At 44.0% G+C, this 17,032-nt stretch overlaps 1 protein-coding gene across 4 annotated transcripts; it reads left to right on the forward strand.

Moving 5' to 3' along the window:
* Positions 1 to 1,242: 1,242 nt before the first annotated feature.
* Positions 1,243 to 16,881, forward strand: als2b (alsin Rho guanine nucleotide exchange factor ALS2 b). Of its 4 annotated transcripts, none has more exons than XM_044110218.1 (35): positions 1,243 to 1,457; positions 1,829 to 1,898; positions 2,180 to 2,325; positions 3,418 to 4,346; positions 4,817 to 5,159; positions 6,162 to 6,336; positions 6,672 to 6,768; positions 6,868 to 6,945; positions 7,034 to 7,252; positions 7,759 to 7,930; positions 8,014 to 8,203; positions 8,282 to 8,347; positions 8,431 to 8,593; positions 9,203 to 9,334; positions 9,412 to 9,540; positions 9,648 to 9,671; positions 11,684 to 11,754; positions 12,324 to 12,390; positions 12,472 to 12,662; positions 12,740 to 12,805; positions 12,896 to 12,994; positions 13,228 to 13,392; positions 13,476 to 13,587; positions 13,669 to 13,746; positions 13,837 to 13,970; positions 14,052 to 14,216; positions 14,301 to 14,418; positions 14,822 to 14,979; positions 15,067 to 15,183; positions 15,281 to 15,457; positions 15,549 to 15,606; positions 15,689 to 15,750; positions 15,832 to 15,981; positions 16,333 to 16,429; positions 16,515 to 16,881. In XM_044110218.1, the coding sequence occupies exons 2-35, from the start codon at positions 1,879 to 1,881 to the stop codon at positions 16,551 to 16,553; spliced, it is 5,007 nt and encodes a 1,668-aa protein (XP_043966153.1). In that variant the 5' UTR covers positions 1,243 to 1,457; positions 1,829 to 1,878; the 3' UTR covers positions 16,554 to 16,881. The 4 variants fall into 4 exon arrangements, with proteins under 4 accessions (XP_043966153.1, XP_043966155.1, XP_043966154.1 ...); XM_044110220.1 differs by having other exon boundaries at positions 1,245 to 1,457; positions 4,817 to 5,114; XM_044110219.1 differs by lacking the exon at positions 9,648 to 9,671 and having other exon boundaries at positions 1,245 to 1,457.
* Positions 16,882 to 17,032: the final 151 nt, after the last annotated feature.

The raw sequence follows: 17,032 nt of genomic DNA on the forward strand, positions 1-17,032 counted from the left end.
AGTTGCAAAATATAATAGATGTGGCATTCTGAGAAAATAGTGTGCAGTGATTTAATGACCTCTGTGACATGCTTCATTCTCCTGTCCAATCCAAAATGACTCAGTTTGGCAGACATCTTTTTATGTCCCTGTAATGTTTGCTGCTCCTGACCGATTTACTGCAGATTAAACTGGACGATTTCACTACTCATTTTAATTGAACCTCCATTCTTCAAATGAGGCTGATGGGTCAAAGCTGCCTGGTAACAATGATGAGGGATTAAAGGTTTGTCTCATTAAATGTGTTAACACGGAACCTATTTGGACACAACCTAATGCAAAAAAATAAAAATTAAGAAAAACTGCAACATAGCACCAGCATTGTCTCGTGAACACAGAACAGACACATATTCAGTCAATCTCTTTAGAATTGCATCTTTAACTGCTTTTTCATTCTTGAATCTGCTCACCATCCATCTGTGCGCCACTTTAACAGAGCAGGAAAAACCTAAGAGGTCTCACCCTGATGGTTAGAGAAAATTAGACCTCCTCCAGCAAGACATTTGTGAAATTACTCTGAGATTAGACATCTCTAACAGTAATATTGTAAACTTCATTTGCCCTCCATTTGCTCCATTTCTTTTAATTCTAATATTTTACAAATTATATCCAATATCCCCTCTTTTGTAATTACCCTGTTGGTGTAAAAATGCAGTAAGGATGCCTTTAAAGATTTGGCCTTCTGCATAAATGTAATAAGTAGAAAAAGTTACAATTTTTGGATGGAAGATAAAGAAACTACACCAGAATAAACCTAATACTTTCTGAGTCCAGAAAACCTTTTTAGCTGATACTTGGCAAAGAATACAAAACTGTTAAAAAACCTTCGTTGAATTCATCTATGTTTCTTCTTGAGGAAATAGTTGCTGGACTTTTGAGACCTACCTATTATATTATTAAATTACAGCAAATAACCTCCCACCCATCCCCAAACACATGGCTAATAAAATAAAATGTTTATTATTGCTTATTAAATGTTTATAATTGTTTATTACCAAACACTCTCCATTTAATAATATATAAATTAGGGTTTGAAATGCTCCCCCTTCAAATGTTATATAAAATGTCTGCATCAGGTCCGTTTACAAATGGCCGCACTTTGGGCACTCCTGATTTATATGGCCCTGTGATTCATTAGAGGACAATAATGTATAAGTTGGATACTAAAGGATTTCTAAATGTCCCAAATTCTAGCTCCGGCGTAGGTTTACTGTCACTTTAAGAAAGCTCCTTCTCGTTTTTCTTCAATTTCAAAGACGAGTAGCTCCTCTTGTTTTGTAGACCATCTTTGCAGCTAACCGCTAGTGTCAACAGTAAAACAACAAGCAGCGGCTTTTCTCTGCTAACAGCTCCACTTACGGAGGACTTATCTTCTGGGTTAACGTAACAACCAGAAGAGCAGTCAGGAGAACCGGCTGGTAAGAAAAAGAAGTTATTTTTATATAAATATATATTTATTCTGTTTACCTTTAAGGTTTGGGTTTGTTTTTGTTGCTAGCTGGCAGGTTAGCTGATGCAAAGATTAGCAAACACCTGCCAGAGCCTGTATTATGATGTTTTTCGTAATTATTACCCCCGCAGTTTGTGCTGCAAATAATGGAATAAATGTATTTTAATGAAATTGTACATTTTATCTCAGAAAAGAGGTGGAGGGCGACAACGTGTTTTCGTTTCAACATCTAAACCAGTTGGCTCAGTTGTTTGGTTTCTGTTTAGTTAAAATCAGATTGACAACCTATAAATGGGCTTCATTAGGAAGTTGACTGATAATGCTTGGTTTGTTTCTCAGGGCTGAGAGCAACAGCTAGGTCCTGATGGAGGAGTAGAGCCCAGTCACTGATGGAAGCCCAGGGGAAGAGGTAGGTCCACTTAAAGCCCACCAGGATTGGGGCTGATATAATCCTGCTCAGCTGTTTCTGGATGGATGTGATCGCCATGTGACATCGCCTACGGCCAGAGCTCACTTCTGCTTTAACCCACAAAACTGTTGTTGAAAAAGCTGCTACTGCAGCCACCCACACATCTCCAATTCCTCTTTTAATCGCTCTTGCTTTTATTTAAAACTGGTCGAAGCTTTTTTTTTTTTTTTTTTTTTTTTTTTTTTTTTGCACTCACATCAATGTGCTTTTTTCTCCTCCAGCTCTGAAGATGACGATAGAGGGGAGCGGGGTCTCCTCCACTCCTGGAGGGGCTACTCTTACAGCGTGGTCCCAGAGAGGCTGCTCCTCCCGCGGCCAGTGCTGCAGGTCGCCCTCGGAGCGCAGCATGGGGTTCTGCTGGTGGAAGGTGAGACTCCGCTGTCGTGATTCAAAGGCACAGAAACGAAGATAGGGCTGTCCCGTGGTCCCATGGTACAGTGGTTAGAGCAACCGCCCGCACATTTTCGCTTACCGAGTTCGATTCCCTTGCTGAGAAAAAAAAGAAGAAAGTAATTTCAATTGGTAGTAATCTGTAGTAAAGGAACCACGTTAGACTTGCACTCTTACAAATATCAGGATTTTAAAAATAAAATCTGGTGCTATCTGCATGTGTAATATGATAGGACAAGATAATAGTAATGCCTTTTCCAATTAGGAGAGTATGTTGTTTGACAATTACTGCCCATGCTCCTAAGTTAGCGATAAATCGATTTAACAAATCTTTCTTTTCTGCATATTTAAATTTTGGAAAACTTTTTTTCCCACCCCCCCCCCCCCCAACAAAGCTCTTCATAGTTTTGGTTTCCATAGTTCAGAGTGATGTCAGCATGCCCAGGGTCAATCGTCTTGTTTGAAAAGCTGTTTCACAGCTTCTATTTACTTGGACTTTAAATTCAGGTCAGCTCCACGACTATTAGGGTCAGACTAAGATTTCTTTATTTTAATTCTTTTTATGACAAGAATTGGGTTACAAAAGTACAAGAACGCAGTTGTAAATTTAGGAGAATAAAATACAATTTTAAGTATTTTTTTTCTGGTAAAATTCCGACTTTATTCTGCTAATATTAGAATAAATTAGCAGAATTTATTATTCTTTTAATTTACATTAAATTGCTGTAAATTTACTGTAATTACAGTAATTAGAGTTACTGTAATTAAACATTAACTGTAATGACTGTTTAATTACAGTAAGCAGCAATTAAACAAATACTGTTTACTGTTCTAATACTCTATCGTAAAACTCACACAAGGGAAAATTGCAAAATTTTTTCTGCCATTTGTTTTTTGTTTTTTCAGAAAAGAAAGTGAGTGGAAAAATTGATTAGAATCGGATTTGGTTTGAAAAAAAATCTTGAGATTTTATTTCTCAGTCCTACTCTGAATCTTAATTTAACTCTTTAATTTGAAGCTGACTTCATATTAAAAGAAACGTTTTTTGTTTCTGTTTTTTAATTGATAGGAGGACAAGTGTATACTTTCGGGGAGTTGCCATGGAAACAGACTCAGGCGTCCCAGCCTACTAAGCCCACCCTGGAGAACGCGCTCAGCGGGCAGCGGGTGATCGCGGTCGCAGCCGGGAGCTTCCACAGCGGGGCGGTAACAGAGGACGGCAGCGTCCACATGTGGGGGGACAACGTGGCGGGCCAGTGCGGCCTGTCGGGCCTCAGCTGCGTGCCCAACCCAACGCCCGTGGCCCTGCTGGAACCCGGCGGCGCTCAGTCAGTGCCCGTCCTGGAGCTAGCGTGCGGAGAGAAACACAGCCTGGCGCTGTCGGCGCAGAGGGAGGTGTGGGCGTGGGGCAGCGGGTGTCAGCTGGGCCTGAACGCGGCCGCCTTCCCCGTCTGGAAGCCTCAGAAGGTGGAGCAGCTGGCTGGCAGGTGGGTGCTGCAGGTGGCCTGCGGCGCTTCGCACAGCCTAGCTCTGGTGCGCTGCGTGGGACCCGACGGTATCCAGCGCCCCCCTGTGGACAAATGCAACCAGTGTAACCAGCTGCTGTACACCATGACGGACAAGGAGGACCACGTCATAATCTCTGACGGCCATTACTGCCCCATGGGAGTGGAAGCCAAAGAGGACCCCCCTCCTACCCAAACCTTGAAAGCATCCCCATCTGAACCCACCCTGCCCTCCCACAGCAGCTGCACTTCAACCCCAGCAGCTCCCACCCCTGACCCCACTCCTGACCCCGAGGACTCCCAGAAGGCAGGAACAACTACCGCAGCCTCTGACTCGGACCCCCCACCTTCCCCTAAAGCTGCTGCTACCACCTCCTCCGCTAAGAGCTCCCCGTATCCTGGCGAGAAGGAAGTGAAGGAATACCTGAGGAAGCTGTCGGACGCATCGCAGACTGAAGCCAAGATGGCCAACAGTGGTCTGCACGCGCTGCAGGTGAGCATCCAGATGCATCATAGAACAGAAAAACTCATCTAGCAACTTTTAGTTAAGTAAAGTACAATTAAAATATCTTGTATTTAATAATTCATTGCGTTTCTTAATACATAAATGACCGAGTTGTTTCTCCAGCAGTAGCACTTTTAGCAGCAACTACATGGGTTCAATTGAGAGTGCTAAGACCCTCCCCTGGGCTCTGATTGGTTGTTTTTGGTGCATTTCTTCCGATGTCAGTAGCAGCTCAGTGAGGAGATGGGGAGACTGATCTTTTCACAAATGATCTGTCTTATAAACTGTAATGACATGGTGACAGTTCCAATAAGTAAGTCAAAGATTTCTTTTATTTTTAGAAAAGTTTCATGCTGCAGCTCTAAGTTTTCAGAATGTCTGCTGAAATCTGCTTCTGCTCAGGTTTTGTTTTGTGTGTGTGTGTGTGTTTGTTTTTCTCCTCCCTCCCCTCCCTCCAGACGCCATCGTCGGGCCGCGGCCAGTCGGCCCTCAACAGCCTGGTGGCGTCCTGCGCCTCAGCGGTGGGCGAGCGCGTCGCCTCCACCTACGAGGCCCTTTCCCTGAAGAGGATGATGAACTTCTACTTGCCGTCGTCGCGGCTGGAGGCGCTCGCCGGGGGGGCCGACGGCGGGGCGGAGCGCGTCCGCCGGGAAGAGTCGGTCCAGGCCAAAAAGAGCTCCAGCACTGGGGACATTCATGAGGAGGAGGCGGAGGGTCTGCGGCGCCGCCTCTCGCTGCCGGGACTCCTCTCTCAGGGTAGATACGCCGTTCACCTCTTATCCTCCACCTATGGCCCGCTGCGTAAGTACAGCTAGCGCGTGTGCAACCGGATGCATGCTGTTCGCTCTGCAGCGCCTACAGCTGCGTTTCCATTAGCCATAAAATTGTGTAGGCATGTTTAAATTGGATTAGGAAAATAAATATGTATTACTGGAAACTACCAATTTGTGTTTTTCAATAAAAAGTGTTTTGCGGTAGGGGGCAGTGTTGGTTTTGGTCGTATGGAAATGAGTGTATTTGCAAAACTGCAATGGAAACTCTTTTTTTTTCGCATTATATGAGTCACATGATCAACCAGATGTTGCTGCTGGCAGAAAAGATGAAGAAAACGACAGGAAGTGGCAGGAGGATGACGGCGCTGCATGTTTTTAAAGACTTTGAATTTCATTTACTTAATTGCAAAATTTTTCTATTTTTTTCTACGTTAGCGGAATATAAACTGAATTTTGCTCACATTTGTAATGGAAACGCAGCTTACCTCATCTGCTTCTGTGTTTGTCTGGTTTCTCTGTTCTGTTCAGTCGTCCTGATAGTTTCTGTTTGTCTTGAGCCGTTCGTGTTTTCAACCTTCGCCACAGAGAGGCTAAAGGTCAACCTCTGAAATCTCCCAGTCGGTAGAGGCCGTCTCCAGACGGCCTGCAGCAGGTCGTGAATATTGACAAGAAGTGAAGCATTTAGCTGAAGAATCGGTTTCCAAAGGGAAGTGGAGCTGAACGCAGGTTTCTGACTAAAATGCACCACATTTTTCTCATTATTTAAATCGACAGGACCTGCAGTAAGAAGGTCGATATTTCTACATATCCAGGTTTCTTTATTGATAGTTTGGGTCAGTTCTGTTTTGGTCGTTTCTATTAACCGTCACTGATTTGCACGTTTCTTCTCATTAAATGCAACCATTGCTTCCGTCTGTCCGCAGGCATGAGCTCACTTCCGTCTTTGAGTCACTTTAACCTCCATCATCACAACGCCCTTAAATCTTCCAAAGACGAACCTTTTTTACGTGTCGGCTCTACGTCTCCGCAGTGTCGCCGAGGCTGCTGAGGAAGGTGGGACGCTCCAGGACGCGGGCCTTCGCCCTCACCCCCATGGGAGGTGGTGTCCCCGAGGACCAGGACGTGTTTCCCACCCTGCAGACCGAAGTGTGGAGCTGGGGACATGGCGAGCACGGAGAGCTGGGACATGGAGACAACCTGGACAGGTGGGACAGACCAAATGGACAGACATTTGAGGAACCAAAGTGCTATTTCTCATTTTCATCGATTTTTTTAGCAGCTGCTTCTTGTTGATGCTTAATGATTACTAAGTCTAACTCGCTGTGGTTGTGTTTAATGTTACCAGCTGCGTTTGCGTTACAAATGTGTGCAAAATCTTGTCAGAAATTCTCTTTTTTTCCGAGCTCCAAAAGTCAAAGAAAACAACAACTCATCCTTGTACCAAAATGTTTAGGTTTTTTTTTATGGTTTTGTTCTGATGAAATAATTCTCAATATTGTCTATCATGCGGTCGGTGGAAACGCCGCGTGTGTGTTTGCAGGCTGCAGCCGCTCTGCATCAAGAGCCTGAACAAGAAGGAGGTGATCCGTGTTTCAGCCGGCGCCCATCACTCCATCGCTCTGACGGCTCAGTCTCAGGTCCGCCTGTCAGCACTTAACCTTTACGGTATTTATTTCGAATTGCTAACAGTATATTTCAAAAAAATTATAAAAAATGTGTGTGTATGTCCTCTCTAGGTGTATTCGTGGGGCAGTAACCTCTCCGGTCAACTGGGACACATGGACACGCCCAGTACCGTCCCCCGTCTTGCAAAAGTCTGTAAACTAACCAGCACTGAAGTTCATCCCAGAAGTCATGTTGGCCGTTTTTATTCATTTTTTTTTTCTTCTTACTCCCTCCCAGCTGTCGGAGGGGATCCGGGTTTGGGACGCCAGCGCTGGGGAGAGACACACTCTCCTGCTGGCTGACGGAGACTGCATCCAGCCCATCATTTACTACAGCGGGCAGCAGGTGAAGGAGGCTGGAGGAGAGGAGGAGGAGCAGGAGGAGGTGGAGGAGGAGGAAGATGAGAGGCCGGGAGGCTACACCCAGCAGCCCGTCCTGCTCCCGTTCTGCATGAACGTAAGATTAGTTTCCAACTCATTCGATGCTGCATTCGTTCTGCACAAAGAAACTACGTCAATATATAGATTTGTACATGTTTATCATGAACCAGGTCTGGCATTTCATTCATAATATTCTTAAAAAGGTTTTGAATTGTAGTTAGTGAAACCTATATGATAAATTTTGGGCTTTTTTTTCTGGGTTTTATTTTATTTCTGGCTATTATTTTCTGGAGTGTTTCTGTGTATGCGGATGTTATCCAACTCTATAGTAATAAACTTTTTCTCTTTAATTTTGTGTCTTTTTTTTCAGAGATTTTAAGAGACTTGTGGAAATCATTTTATCAGTCCACTTGAGCTGACCAATCAGTCCAGAGTGTGGTTTATAGTTGCAAACTGGGGTATTATGATGTAAAACTAATCAGCTTTGGGCTAAAATTATTATTCTTATTTTTTAAGTCTTCTTGATATTTTTTATTCAGAATGTTGTTTGAAATTTTCTACGTGTTGCGTGTTGTTCTTCAGCTGGGTTTCGTGAGCAGCGTGGTCGCCGGCGGTCGCCGGTGCGTCGCGCTCTCCGACAGGAACGTTATGGGCTTCATCTCCAGCCTCCACGAGTTGGCGTCCGCAGAGAGGAAGTTCTACTGCAAGCTGTGCGACATCAAATCCCAAGTTTTGCGCCCCCTGCTGGAGCTTGGTGAGAACAAGTTAAACTGGTATTGTGTGTGTGTGTAAAAAAAAAAAAAAAAAAAAGCCTCACTAATTTGGCTTCTTCTTCAGAGTCTCTGAGCTCGGCGTTGGGGCCGGCGGCCACTGAGCTCCTGCAGACGCTGGCGGGCAGATTCAGCCTGCTGAGCCACCTGACCGGACAGCACGCCGCCAGCCTCACCGCCAACCTGCGACGCGGCCGCGACGTCAGCAGCCTCGCCATGCTGGAGCACGCCAGCATCTTCCTAGACGTCTACAATGAGTACGCATCGAGAAATCCGTCGTTCCTTTGATTCTACACTCCAGCTTTCTGATTAACAACTCTTCTGTTGTTTTAAAGCTACTGCTCAACTGTGGGGAACTTCTTTGTGATGGGAGGTTTCCATGCTCTTACAAAACTGCCCTTGTGAGTTTAACATTAGTCTTAACCTGAAAACATGCGTTTCACAATGTTAAATGCTAATTTCTTTTTTTTATTTTTTTATTAAGGGACATCTTTGGGAAAAGTCCCGAGCTACTGCAGAGGCTGTCAGAGTGCAGTGAGGAGAACACCGCCACCTCTGACCTCTTGGTGGCGCTCTTCTACCTCCCAACCCAACACTTGCACGAGTACGACCGGCTGCTGCTCAAACTGGCCACCTGCTTTGAAGTGGTACGCAGAGTAGATGATAGAGAAACACTGATCCGATATCAATATCTGTATCGGCCCTGATATCGAACACAATTCCAGATTGGGAATCGTGACAATGTGTCAGTTCGATAAGAGCAAATCTATTTAGTCTAATTCTATGCTTTGTTCTATAAGTGATATTTATTTATTTTACAGTATATTTAGAATTAATTGTACTTTCTGAACCATTTTAAAGGTTGGTTGCAGTTTATTTTCTATATGTTTGTCCAATGTAGTCAACTTATTGTGTCAGATAAAATTTTTGCATGTTTGTAGTGTGTGAAGCTACTGGTGTGTTTAAGCCCGCTATGCTGGTGCAGAGTTATCAAATAAATTTGTAATTCAGTACATTTATGTCCGTATTCAAAAAAAAGAAGAAACATTTGAAGTCAGTTCAGCTTTATTTTTCAGTATTGTATCGGCCGATACTAAACCTCACATATCGGTATCAGTAGTGATTTTTTTTAAAATGCTGAAATGAAATCAGTTTAAATTGTTGATTCGTTGGTGGTAAAGCTGACTGAAACGACCGTTATTATTCCACCTGACGCAGGCAGCAACGTATTTATTTTATTTCTGTCGTCGTTTCAGAGCTCCGGTGACTACCAGAAGCTGCAGGACAGCTGTTCCAAGTTCGAAGCTCTGACTCTGCAGCTGAAGAGGAAAAGAAAAGAGGCCGAGTACACCTTCCACTTCTGGAAGAGCTTCCCGGGGAAAATGACGGTACTCCTTTGGTTTCGGGCGTCTTGGGCGTCTTGTGGCGATTCAGCAGGATGAATGTGAGCTCTGTTTGTGGCCAGGACTCCCTGAGGAAGCCTCACCGCCGACTCATCTACGAGAGCAGCAACAAATCTCTCACGGTGCAGAACGCCGGCCGCTTTTCTGTCAACTGGTTCATCCTCTTCAACGACTCCCTGGTGCACGCACAGGTCGGCCCCTCACACATGCTCTCTCCGTGTCACGTCTTTGGCTGTTCTGCTTTTTCTCTCTCTGATGTGTTTCAAGAGTCTGTGTGTGCTTGTCTCTGTGCTGTCAGGGCGTGGCGCCTTGTAAAAACCTTGTAAGTATCCAGCCAGAAGACGATTTCATCTAAGTTTCCCCAAATTTCCCCCTGTCCAGCCCCTCTTCATCCTCTTTGTTTTTCTTCTCGTCTATCTTTGGTTTAGGAGTTTAGGGCTTTGTGTCATCAGCTTTATTTATTTATTTATTTATTTTTATTCTTAATATTTGAAAATTCAATTTAAAATTTGTGAAACTAATTGAAGTCAATATATCTATTTATCTGTTTGTGGATAAATTCAATCTCACTAGTTTTGGTGTATGTTTCAAGCCTCCAAAAAGCCAATTCATTTGAGGGAGCAATCATTACTAATGAACATTAACTGCAGTTGGCCTTCGCAGCACTTTAAGAAGTTATAAAAGTGATCTTTTACAATATGTTGCACGTAAATATTCAAACGTTTAAGTCACGAGTTTTCCTAGCCGTCAACACCAAATTAAGAGGCAGATTTTCCAGAATGATCAGGTTGTATTAATTCACGCGTTATTATTTTTTTTTTGGGCAGTCTAATTTATTTCTTTGGCAGATGTTGATAGATATCTCGAAAACTTTACCTGTACAATGTATGTTTTGGGTTGAAATATATATATATAAAAAAGTTTTAAAACTTTAAGGAAACCAATTATGCAATATTCACATTTTGTACTTTTTTTTCTACTTCCGTTTGGGTCTCTAAAACCAGCCCAAGTGCTTACACAAAACCACCCAGATGTTTTTAAATATGTTTTTGGCTCTATTGCCCTTTATTTAACAGTAGATTGTTATGATAGAGGGCAAAGGTCAACGGGCAAGAACTCGAACCCGTGACTGCCTCTATACTTGGGTCCTGCGTTAGACCCAGACATTTTTTGACAATATTCTAGGTTTTTTGGTGTCTGGAAAATGAGCCATTTCAAAAACCTTCTGAATGTAATGTCACAAACCAGCAGGCTCTGCCCCTCACCTAGTAACTCCACCAAAACCCAACCTGTTGCTTAGCAACCCAAGCAGAGCTCCAGCATGTTTGGTCAGCTGGTTTAGCCCCTGTATGTTTGCTTTTCAAAGACATACGGTTGGATAATTACGCATCTGTTTTTAGCCATTTTCACGTGTAAATAAATAAATAAATAAATGTTGAATTGGGGGGCGTGGCCAGCAGCAGCTTATTTGGATTTAAAGCGATAAGATGCCCGACAAGGGTTAAAAAAATCTGAAATGAAGATGTTTAGTGTAGAACACATGCTTATCTTAACCTGTTAAAGGAAACATTAAAAGCCACTTTTAAGAAAAATTGTTAAGTAAAATTTGTATGTTTTACCATCCTTCTCTATTTATGGTTTCCATCCATAAATATCTAAAGTCGGGTGCGTTACTGTCTGGATCCTTTAAGTGATACTCAGCCCTATCCTGACCTTCACCCTCTGCCTGCTCTCCACTTCCTGGACGCTGCATGGGAAGATAAACTCTCCACAACCAAGGCTCCAACATTTTACATCATTTCTTGTATTTGCTTGTTTATTTCTTTGCCCACATTACAATCAGTGATAACTGACCTACATCCAAGAAAAGGTGATGAAAGGTTTTATTTCCTGGCAAAGCCTTGGTTCACGCTGTTGGTTTGGAATGTGAAAAAATAAAACCACCAACAGTTTTTGTTACCTTCTCAAAAGCAGGTTCCTGTTTCATTCGTTTCTCCCACTTCCTTGATGTTTGTATTGTATTGTATTATAGTGGTTTAGTGAGTCCTGTGATTGTGCTGATGGTGTGAAACCTGTTTGGACACGCAGCCATCATCGCTTTTAAATGTAAAATGTGTGACTGGAAGCCAGGCCTCTATTTCTGCAGCATCTTTGCAGGACTTTTTTGTCGTATGAATGTGAGAAGCGGTGCGTCGGTAGACATTAGTACCTGGATGTAACATCGTGTTTTGCATGATTTTTTTTAATCGGAGATTAAAAAACACATTTTTATAAACAGAGATTTTCTCCTTTCATCTTCACTCTTCCACTATTCCTTTCTCCTGCTTCGTCCAGTTCTCCACCCATCACATCTTCGCCTTGGCCACGCTGTGGGTGGAGCCGACACCAGAGGACGATTCGGGACTGTAAGTTGTTGAATGCAAAAGCGTTAAAGGTGACACGATTTCCAAAACTCTAAAATATTGTTGACGTAAATTACTTTGAAATACAAATTTCCTCTTTTTGAACCGCAATTTGACAGATTAAGGTTGCAGCAGTTAGCTTTTACAAACCAACTGTTGACTTTTGACTGCAAAAGTCAACAGAAATTTCGCTCAGTATCCAACACTGAGGAATCATGTTTAAAAGACACGTTTTTCAGTACTTTTTAAAAATATTTATGTGAAATTTATATGTCTCATCGTCTTTTGGATGCCTTAACTGTAAGGATTGTGTAGTTGAAATAATTATAAAGCAACAGTAACAGTTATTACACCTTAAAGCTGCAGTATGTAACTTTTATAGAATGTATATGTAGAAGATATAAAACTCGGCCTTGATATGTAATGTTTTGGAATCCATTTTGGATAGATGCTTTTAGTACGTCATCAGTATTGACTGACAAATACTTTGAAATGAAATCTTTTTGTCCTTGAAAACATGCGGACGAGCTTAAGGCTGGTCGTTGCTGATTCCAGAATCGGTTTCTGTGCAGACATGGTTTGAAGGTGGTCACGCCTGAGGAGACGCTCACTCTGCTGGCCTCGTCTTCTGCCGAGAAGGTGAACCTACAAGCAGACACAACTCTCACCCTAAACGCTGCTTTTCCTTTTGCTGGACTTGACATTTTCTGCTTTGTTTAGACCAAGTGGCTCCGCGCCATCAACCAGGCCGTGGATCAGGCTCTGAGCGGGGCCGGGCAGGACGCCGGCGGCTTGGCGTCAAAGTCGGACCCTCCCATCTCCAGGACCGCCTCGTACACCTTCTATAAAGACGGACGGCTGAAGGATGCAACTTATGAGGGTCGCTGGCTGGCTGGCAAGCCTCATGGCAGGTTGGTCACGGTTTGACACTAAGAAAGCTTTTTAGCCAAAGGAGGATTTCTGTAAATTATATTTTTTATATTTTCAGAGGTATTCTAAAATGGCCTGATGGGAGGATTTACACCGGCTCGTTCAAAAGCGGGTTGGAGGATGGGTGAGCAATGAAAATAACCTCTAAATGTATCAGAATCACAGAGCAGAAAGATTTATTTTTTCAAACATTGTTTGTGTGTCTCTTGTGCAGCTTTGGGGAATTCGCTTGCCCCAATAAGGCGCTGAAAAAAGATGATCTTTATCAAGGTTACTGGAAAGAAGGGAAGATGCATGGCCTTGGGACATACCGGTAAATCTATTATAAAGATAACGAGTATGCTTTTTTTTGTTTGTTTTTTACCTGAGCACTATATATTACATTTTAAGATTTTTCCAACTTGTGTAAATCTACAATTCTCTGTCTTGGATCTTTGCTGAGTTCCTCGGTCATGCCAATAAGAGCTGCCAAACAAATCCTGTTATGCTCCGAGTTGCATTCTTCACGATGTTGTAAGAGCCTCTGGTTCCTCTGTCTGGCTGAAGGTACGCAAGCGGCGAAGTTTACGACGGCTCCTTCCAGGATGGCATGCGGCAGGGTCACGGGATGCTGCGCAGTGGAAAGCACAACACCTCTTCCCCCAGCGTCTTCATCGGACAGTGGATACAAGACAAGAAAACGGGCTACGGCGTCTTTGACGACATCACAAAGTAACGCTCGGAACTTCCCAAGATCGTTTCTGTGACATTTTGACAAAGGATTGTCTGCTCAGATGTCCCTTTTATCTTTGAAGAGGGGAGAAGTACATGGGAATGTGGCAAGACCACCAGCGGCAGGGCACGGGGGTCGTCGTCACCCAGTTTGGTCTGTACTATGAAGGTGCCTTCAAAGACAACAAGATGATGGTGAGAATTTCTAGCAAACAGGCTATGAAATCTAACGGCTGTGAGAGTGGGGTTAAATCTGGGGCGGTTTTTATATTTCAGGGTACAGGAATCCTTCTGTCTGAGGACGACACAACCTATGAGGGGGAGTTCTCTGATGATTGGACCCTCAGTGGAAAGGTGGTCTGAATGTGAACTGATCTAAGCCAACCATTGGGGAACAGATGAGCCCTATTTAGAGATTAAATGCTTCGTCTCTTTCTGACTTAGGGTGTACTTACTATGCCAAATGGTGACTACCTGGAGGGCTCCTTTAGTGGCGAGTGGGGGTCTGGCCTCAAAGTGACGGGCTCCTACTTCAAGCCAAACCTGTTTGATGCTGAAAAGGACAGGAACCGGGCAGTGTAAGCTCTCGTTTTTAGTTTTGAAAACCCTTTAAATGAAATGCCTTGCTGCGGTTTAAAAATGTTTCTGTAATGTTTCAGGAAGCTGGGTCGGCTGAGCGTGAGGGCGGAGGAAAAGTGGCAGGCGGTGTTCGAGGAGTGTTGGAGTCAGCTGGGCTGCCAGGCACCAGGTCAAGGGGAGCACTTGAAGGCCTGGGAGAACATCGCTGTGGCCCTGACCTCCAGGAAGCAGCAGATACAAGACAGGTACCCAAAAAATGAGAGATGACCACTTTTTTAATACTTGGTTACCAAACAGGAGAGATTGGATTCCTGGTTTTTGTTTCTCAGTCCAGAAATATTGTCTCGGAGTCGCAGTAAAACTCTAGAGGGTCTGGAGGTCATCCCCCAACATGAAGGGCCTATCACAATCGAGAGATATCACAGCATCCGACTGTACCTACTCAAGGTGAGTTCATCAGACTTTTGGGTTCTTTTGGTTATATTGATATATTTCATGCCTCTGTCATTCATATAGTACAGTTGGTTATGATTCTTGTCTTATTTCCTTCCTAAACTATGTCTAAAGGAATGTTTTTGACTTTTTAAAAAGTAAGATTACTAAGAACTTATTTTCTGACTGACGTCATTCTGAAGAAATATAAACATGTACAGTATGAGCCACATTTTACTGGTAAGAATGTGTAAAAAAAAAAAAGAAAAAAAAATTTATTCTGGCCTGTTTCTCAAACAAACATGTTGGCACGTAGATGATGGTTTGTTTGGGTATGTTTGCATCCCTATCGGAATTTAGCTTCAGGTCGTCAAACAAGCAAACACCTGAAAATCAGTATTGTCTTCTGCTGTTTTAGGCTTGTGACACCCCCCTCCACCCTCTGGGCTGGCTGGTGGAAACCCTGGTGGCCGTCTACAGGATGACCTACGTTGGCGTGGGCGCGAACCGTCGCCTGCTGCCTCAGGCGGTCAACGAGATCAAGTCTTACCTCTGCCGCATCTTCCAGATTGTCAGGTACAAGCAGGAGCGTCTTCAAGCACACATGGCGCGGCTGTTCCGTGCGCTTCATCTTCCGGCTTATTTGTGTTAAATTCTCTGCAGATTTCTCTTCACTGACCTGCCAGAAGAGGGCGGTCTCATACCTGAGCCATCCGAAAACCTTCCAGATGAAAACCAGGACACGTCCGCTGACACCCGGACGGAGTCGCCCAAACCAGGGTACGAACCGAGCTGCTGCTTTCACTGCTGGAATGGATCAGGATGAACTTATTCTTCTTCTTGTGTTTTTTGTTTTTGTTTCTTTTGTTGTTTACAGCCGCGTGGTGAGTAGCTCTGCTCTTCTGCTGCCTGTCCTGCTGCCTCGCCTCTACCCACCGCTCTTCACTCTCTACGCTCTGGAGAAGGAGAAGGAGGACGACATGTACTGGGAGTGTGTCCTGCGGCTCAACAAGCAGCCCGACCTCGCCCTGCTTGCCTTCCTGGGTGTCCAGCAGTAAAAACACACACTCTATCTGAATACTAATAACCGCATGGGAGAGAAACCTGGCCTGGTAACTTCATTAGCTTTTCTTCTCCTGTTGCAGAAAGTTTTGGCCTGTTTCAATCCCAAACTCTTTGCCTGCTCCAGGAGAGAAGCAGCCGGTATCATTTATTTAACTTATGAAATAAATTGAACTCTCTACATTTTAAATACAGAGCCTTCTTTAACAATGATGCTCCGTAGGTAATCACAAGCACTAAAGACGCCTGCTTTGCCTTGGCAGTAGAAACGCTACAGCAGATCAGGTAAAAAGTCAGCTCTACAGTTATGGTAAATCTAACATGAGCACAGATCGGTCAGGCTTCCTGTTCCCTGTGTGTTTGCAGCACAACATTCACCCCGTCAGACAAGCTGCAGGTGATCCAGCTCACCTTCGAGGAGATCACACAGGAAGTGCAGTCTCTGCTGAAGCAGGACTTCCTGTGGTCCATGGATGACCTGTTCCCTGTGTTCCTGTATGTGGTGCTGCGAGCCCGGTACGGCGCTGACTGGCTCTGATGGCTCAGAGGAAGCAGAACGGTTGTTTCAGAAAACAGTGCAGGCATCTCAATTTGAGATCATGAGAGATCAACCATCCGGACATTCAACCAATTTATCCAACCAACCACCCCAACCAGTTCATCCATCCAATTGACCAATTTTCCATCCAACCACCCCAACCATATATCCGTCCTTTTATCAATTTACTTGAGACTGTTTCCATAAACAATCTTTAGGCAGCTGATTTAGTCTATTGATGGTCTGCAGATTGATTATTTCTTTACCACTTTATCTGTGATCCTTTCTCTTTATCCTTTGACTAAAACCATCGCATGTTTTCCCGTTAGAATCCGAAATCTCGGCTCCGAGGTCAGCCTGATCGAAGACCTGATGGATCCGTGCGTTCAGCACGGCGAGCACGGAATCATGTTTACCACCCTGAAGGTAACGCAGAGCCACACACTCTCTGCTTTGCTGTGGCCTTTGCATCCATATTCGGGTCACTCACTCATGTCTCTTCCCACCGCAGGCCTGCTACTACCAGATCCAACACGAGAAGATCACATAGAACGACGGCAGCGCCTGTATTTCCTCATCCATCCCTGCAGCAGACGATCAGTCAGTGTGACTGCTCAGGAAGCAAGTCCTTCAGCTGCTGTCACGTAGACGAGGATCACCTCGCCTGTTCTGACTTTTCACCTCTGAGCAGGTGTAAACGATGAGCTGCTTCCTTCCATTTTGATCCAGGTGGAGTGGGGAAACATTAAATCGCCAACGGTGTTGGTTGCGTCAAAGGGAAGAGGGAGTTTGGAGTTGTGCTGCGAGGAGACGGAACCCGCATTTCTTCCATTGAAGATGCAGACATATTTAAAAAAAAAAAACCCAAACAAAACCTTTACTATCTTTAAAAAGAAAAAACAAACGGATTTGGAAGTTTTATTGTTTACAAGTGGTGTCACCGTCAACTCAAAACTGTAGCGCCCTCTGGTGGAAACAGCTGGTTTGCACAGAAACAGGTTGCAAGACTAAAAGTCCTGATGCTAGAGA

Source organism: Gambusia affinis, linkage group LG24, assembly GCF_019740435.1.
Source record: "Gambusia affinis linkage group LG24, SWU_Gaff_1.0, whole genome shotgun sequence".
Taxonomy (NCBI): domain Eukaryota; kingdom Metazoa; phylum Chordata; class Actinopteri; order Cyprinodontiformes; family Poeciliidae; genus Gambusia; species Gambusia affinis.

What these genes read in the sequence shown, in the direction of transcription:
- als2b (XM_044110218.1), top strand. Translation starts at nt 1,879, where the DNA reads ATGGAAGCCCAGGGGAAGAG. An exon ending in TGCTCCCGTTCTGCATGAAC is followed by an intron (nt 7,253 to 7,758) that starts GTAAGATTAGTT and finishes GTTGTTCTTCAG; the next exon opens with CTGGGTTTCGTGAGCAGCGT. An exon ending in GCTGGCAAGCCTCATGGCAG is followed by an intron (nt 12,663 to 12,739) that starts GTTGGTCACGGT and finishes TTATATTTTCAG; the next exon opens with AGGTATTCTAAAATGGCCTG.